The 6,125-nt window shown below is 44.6% G+C and overlaps 1 protein-coding gene across 1 annotated transcript; it reads right to left on the bottom strand.

Annotated features, from left to right (window-relative positions):
* Positions 1-1,645: 1,645 nt before the first annotated feature.
* Positions 1,646-2,344, bottom strand: LOC147463596 (uncharacterized). Its single transcript, XM_086496879.1, has 2 exons — positions 1,736-2,344; positions 1,646-1,654 (listed from the first exon to the last, which is right to left on the bottom strand). The coding sequence occupies exons 1-2, from the start codon at positions 2,342-2,344 to the stop codon at positions 1,646-1,648; spliced, it is 618 nt and encodes a 205-aa protein (XP_086353005.1).
* Between the last annotated feature and the right edge of the window lie 3,781 nt (positions 2,345-6,125).

The raw sequence follows: 6,125 nt of genomic DNA, 5'->3' as shown, positions 1-6,125 counted from the left end.
CGCGCGCGCACACACACACACACAGACACACACAAAGGACAACTACGTAGAGCATGATGACATGGCAGTAATGTACAAAACATTTGTGTTTTACATTGAGCTTGATGTCATGGAAACAACGTAAGGACCGCACTTGCTTTTGGACCAGATGCTTTTAAACTTGGTGTTTTTCAAGTTAGTTTTTGAGTTTGGCCAAAGGTCTTTAAATATGTAATGAGGGGGGTCTCTTTGACATTCTACCGTGTGGAGAAGGAGAGAAGAGCCCTTCAACTCGTACCTTTATAAAGAAATACCAAAAGGGACACCAATCTTTGGGGCTAGTGACATCTAGGGATGGAACTCCGCCATTCTGTGTCTCGCATGGATTTTCTCTCCCTTCTCTTTTCAAGTTGTTTTGAAGTACTAAATGTGTTGCCAAGTGGTAAATTGTAGTTATCTCGGTGTTTTCGTCCGATCCCTCACCGAAAGTGATTACAATGGTATTAGAGTACATTATGCTTCCTTGCCCTTTGCAAATCGAAGCACAAACCTGTCAACATGGATGGAGCACCGAGAGATCACAATGTAGAAGATGGGACCACCCAATCCCTCCAACACAAAAGCAACCAAAAGAGACACACAAGAAGTCAGCAATAAAATAATACTTCTTGACCATTCACCTTTGTATAATGTTGTAGTTATTTTTCCAATAAGCCAATATAACTCCAATGTACATATTTAGTGAGAATCCACCCTATAAAGGGTCATGCAATAAGTGATAGCTACGACACATGAACTAAAGTATAAAGAGGGGCCTTAAATAAGTCAATAATAAAATTAAGCACTCAATCCCACAAGAGGTACCATGGAATTTGGTGGCTACAATTTTAGGCCATTCTCTTGTAAGATCCTCCTCCCTCATCTCTTATGCTAAGTTGTGTGTGTGCAAAAATTGTGTCTCCATCTTCTTGTCTTACATGCTATCACCATCATACAAGGGAATAGCCAATAAACACACATTTTTAAACTTTTGGATCAAGCTTACTTCTTAGCTCATCCGGCACATGCACATAAGCAAAACATCCAAACACTTTAAAATCTGATACATCTGGTTTTTCACCATTGAACTTTTCTTAAGGTGGCATATCATGTACTCCAGTAGTAGGTGGGTCTTGTTCATAATGTAGACACCTATAGCAACAGCCTCATCCCAATAACAATGAGGCATGTTCTTCTCATTCATCAATGCTCTAACCACTTCTGCAATGTGTTTGTTCTTTTGCTCAACAACACCATTTTGTTGCGAAGTATACCTACATGAAAACTACCTCTGAATTCCATGCTTTTTCAGAAAACCATTGAATTCATTGGAGAAGTATTCTCCCCCTCCATCTGACCTCAGGCACTTTATATGCCCAGTCTGTTTTTCAAGCACAACTTTGAAATTTTGAAAATGCATAAACACCTCACTTTTCTGCTTCATGAAGTAGACCCATACCTTCCTCATATGGTCGTCAATGAAACTCACATAGTATCTACATCCACCCATAGATGAAGTCTTTATCGGACCCCATACATCTATATGCACTAAATCCAATGCATTCATGCTTACATGCTTATCATGAGGAAAGGATGTTTTTGCTTGCTTTCCAAATTGACAAGCTTCTCATACTTTCTGCATTTCAACAACTTGAAATGTAGGTAAACCTGTAACCATCTCTTTAGTCTGCATCATTTTCAGCCTTTGCAAATTTACATGACCAATATATTTGTGCCAAATCTCTATATTTGGAACAACATCTGCACCTCGTGCAAACATGGCAGCATTCACCTTAGGCACATTTACATCTAAAGTAAACATTCTGCCCACTTTCTTTCCTTGTGCAACCATCCTTCTTATGCTCTTCGACAAAGAGACCATCGAAGTTAAATATGACCTGTAAACCCTGCTCAGCAATTTGCCCAATAAAAACCAGGTCTTTGTAATGTTGGATACATGTAGTACATCAGCCTGGTATTTCACTTTACCATCTGTCATAGACAATGGTACATTTCCTCTATGCATAATAGGATGTGCAGTATCATCCCCAGTTTCTACATAACTAGGACTTTGTAAAGTCTGCATTTCCTTAAACCATTCACCATGGCTAGTCATGTGATTAGATATACCACAATCCACATACCAGACATTATCACTAGATTTTTTCACATTTGCAGACATAGTATTCAGCATGTGTTGCATCACAAATAGCCTCTCAGGCTCATCTGCATTCCTGCTAGTAGTTGCATAATTGTTTTGCTGCCTCCTGTCTAGACAGTCACGTTCAAAGTCTGTCTGGATAGTCACGTTGTTCAAAGTGACCATGTCTTCCACAACCCTAACAAACTACATTTTCGTGTTGACCTGCATTATTGCGCTGCACGTTATCACGACCTCTTGGACTCCCCCTGCCTCAAAAGTTTCCTCGACCACCACTTGTGTTCTGACCATGATTGTTATTTTGCTATTGTGCTTGGTGGTTGCCTCTTCCTCGGCCTCGTCCAACACGACCTATACTACGTCCTCTTCCTCTTCCTCTGTTGTTAAAAAGGACATGTTCAAAATTATTTCACCCTATGTAGAGGAGTCTTCCTCAAGTTCCTTCTCTTCCACAATCAATAAGGACACGAAATTTGTAAACGTTGGAATGTGAAGGGGATCGGGGAGCACCACAGACGAAGAGTGAGAGAGAGAGAGAAGGAGACACACAACACAGATATGGGTGGGGAGACTCAAAGAGTGAGCAGCCCCCTATACACTTATGCTATGTATAAGGTATACAAGTCAGTGGGCGCCCAGACTCTGGGCGGCCGGGCAAGGCACATACGCCTATACCCCAACAACCTCCCACTTAAAGGCGACTGTGCCTTTAAGCAAGGGAACCTAGTCTAAAGACTACAAAAGGTGAGAGAAAACCGCTCTCAACCGATGCCCACTGGCTGGCTGTGATCGTGTGCATTCGGCTGTCTTGCTCCCGTGTAAGTCCATACACCACCAGACGTACCGCACACGTACTGCAAGTATGTATGCAATACCTGCATATCTCCCTGGTGCACTATGCCATCATCAGTCAACAAATGACTGACAACCCCAACTGCAAATGCTCCCACTACAGCTGCGATATCCGGTCTCAAGATCAACATCTCATACATGAGACCACCGAATGCCGATGCAATGCTAGCGGGCCCTGCTAGCTCTACGGAGCATGCATCAACATATATATCCCTGGCAATAGGCATCTCTGACTGACAAGGCGTGTCAGCCACATGCATCTCCTGACTGTCCACAAAAGACACATCAACCTGTCGTGCAACCTCATAGCACACCAGCTGCTCTAGGTGTCTGTTGGAAGACATATCCTGCACAACTATATCCCCATGCTCACTATCGAGCATAGAAAGGAATGACTGCATAATTGCTGACATCTCAGCCTCCTCTGCAATCATCCACTGCAAACATGACCACTCAATCTGCTGTGACTCACGAGAGCTCTCATGCTCTAACTCCGTATGCATAGACTCTTGCACAACGTCCTCCTGTCGTGACTCACTAGAGCAAGACCGCTCTACCTGTCTATCCTGCATAGAAGTATCTCGCACAACTGACTCTCTGCTTTGCTCAGTCACTAGCAAAGCATGCATGTTTGACTCTGTCACCTCTCTGTGTGACTGCTCAAGTCGTGCCCCAACTGTGTGCACAACGAGCTCACTACTCTGCACTCCATGCAAAGCATCCTGCAACCCATGAGCAAAAGAGACTCGCCTGCTCTCTCGCTCTCTACCTGGCTGCGTGATCACAGAGACAACACCGTCTCTCCCGTGATCCACATGCAATGGGTAACCTGTACCACTCCTGGCACCTCTCGCAATCACTAGCGAACCCAAATGCAACGCAAAAGATCGCTCAAGCAGCGATACCCGACATCCACTATCCCGTAACTGTCTGACTGAGATCAAATCCCGTCTCAGATCTGGCACATAACGCACATGACGCAGGGTAAATCTCATACCGCTGGGCAAGGACAAACATACATCTCCTGCACCCTCAATGTCATACACAGCACCATCAGCCATGTGCACACAACCAAGTCTCCCACTAGAAAACGTGCTAAACCACTCACGATGCGACGTGACATGGAAAGTAACATCTGAATCTAGTAACCAATGTGAAGACAATGTGCAAGGTCGTGCCCAGATCTGCATCACGCATCTGTCGCCTCCATTGTCTCAAACGCCTGAAACATCGACACCTAATGTGCCCTCTATGTCCACAATGCCAACATGTCAAGTCTCTATGCCCTCGAGACTTGCGTGTGGGATCAATCTCTCCCATGGACATAGAAGTGGGACTAGACTTCCCTGTAGACATGGATGTCGCGTACATAGCATGTAAACTCTGCCATAAAGCATGAGTTGTAGTCTCCCTCGAGACCTGCTAGTAAACAGACTCAACCAGATGCAAACAAATCGTAGACATGGCTAACTCATCAAGATCCTGCCAATCATCATCACGCATAGAATTGGGCTTTGCCGATAAACCACGCAAGGGTTTATCCTGCCCCAAATCCGCCAATGCAACAAGCATATGTTCCTTCCAAGCAACAAAATCTACATCATCAAACTGTGTCAGACCATAACGCTGGAAGTCAAATGAAGAATCAGCCATAATGCTCGCAAAAGAGAAACCAACAATGAGTAGCAAATGTCAACCAAATCAGCCCTAAACTGGCTCGAATCGCATCAACAAAAGTCTACAAATATGGCTGTAAATCAGTCCCAAAACAGCCCCAAAATTCAGCTCTTAAACAGCTGCATAAACAAGTCACAAACGTGTCCCAGATCAGCCTACAACTGAGCCATACATGGACACCTGCAAAGAGGAAACAATGGCTGAAAATTCAGCGCCCAAATAAGCCCTCAAACCTGCCTGTAAACTTGTAAACCTGTAGCTGAAACCTGCTAAAAAACCTCAAGCCATTAGTGCTCGAATCCGGCTACCTAGCTCGTAGCCACACAAGCATACATCACAACATTCACTCTTGTGAGTGTGTCAAGATAACTGTACGCCTGTCAAACGGTGAGCTAATCACCAAGCCCACACTGTGCGGTATCGATGCATACACACGCACAAATCTTCCACCTGCAGAGAACACCGCACGCAAATGCTGAGTGCAACCCGCAATCTCTACCTAGATCGCATAAATGATACGCATAAAACTCCTGGGAAAATTTCGCCAGAGTTTCGTCAGTAAAACGGCCACAAAACCAGTAACCAAACTGACTGCACACTCAAAACCATGAGCAACCAAAGCGCATCAAACCGCACTCCAAATGCATGCACCAATCTCCACACTTTGCATACATCATTGCAAACACCTGCAAATCTAGTACACAAATATCTTCTCTACCTGTGACTGCCAAAAAACATGCTCGATGCATACATTGCCGAGCTCAAAATGCAATCCCATTAGTCTCCCTGAGCATTAAACCACATAAGGCATACATCGTATCCTTCCACCTGTGAGGAAACTTGCAGCAAATATCACTCTCACATCTGAGAGCAAACCATGTGTGGAATCCTCGACACACAATAAACAATTGCTGCTGCAGAAAATTAAGCATTTAGAATTTTAAAATTCTGATATGACGAGCGCGTTCGGAGCGTGCCAAAACCCCAAGGTAGACTCCTGGATCACATGTATCCGAGTCCGGGTGTGAAAGCTATGCCAAAAACCTCCATTTCGACCCAAAAACGCAGCATAAACTGCCAAAAGAGGGCTGAAAAATGCAGCTCCTCAACCGTAGCTCGAATGAAGTTTTTGATGGCTCGAATGGCTTCGAAAGGGGGGCAAAATGCCAGAACACCTGATGGAAACGCTCTCGGAAAGCTGAATTTGCCAATGCCGAAGTCGAAACCCTGTTTGCACTCTTGAAAGTGTGCGCGTGCGCGGACGCGATTTCGGGAATAAAACTAGCTCTACGCTGTCGTCGTGACTGCACACACGCGCTCCCTCCGCACCTACGCTCTGATACCAATTGAAGGGGATCGGGGAGCACCACAGACGAAGAGTGTGTGAGAGAGAGAAGGAGATACACAACACAGATAT

The sequence above is a fragment of the Adiantum capillus-veneris genome, chromosome 2 (genome assembly GCF_014529385.1).
Source record: "Adiantum capillus-veneris isolate H3 chromosome 2, ASM1452938v2, whole genome shotgun sequence".
Classification (NCBI taxonomy): Eukaryota; Viridiplantae; Streptophyta; class Polypodiopsida; order Polypodiales; family Pteridaceae; genus Adiantum; species Adiantum capillus-veneris.
This window is presented reverse-complemented; position numbering and strand designations above follow the sequence as displayed.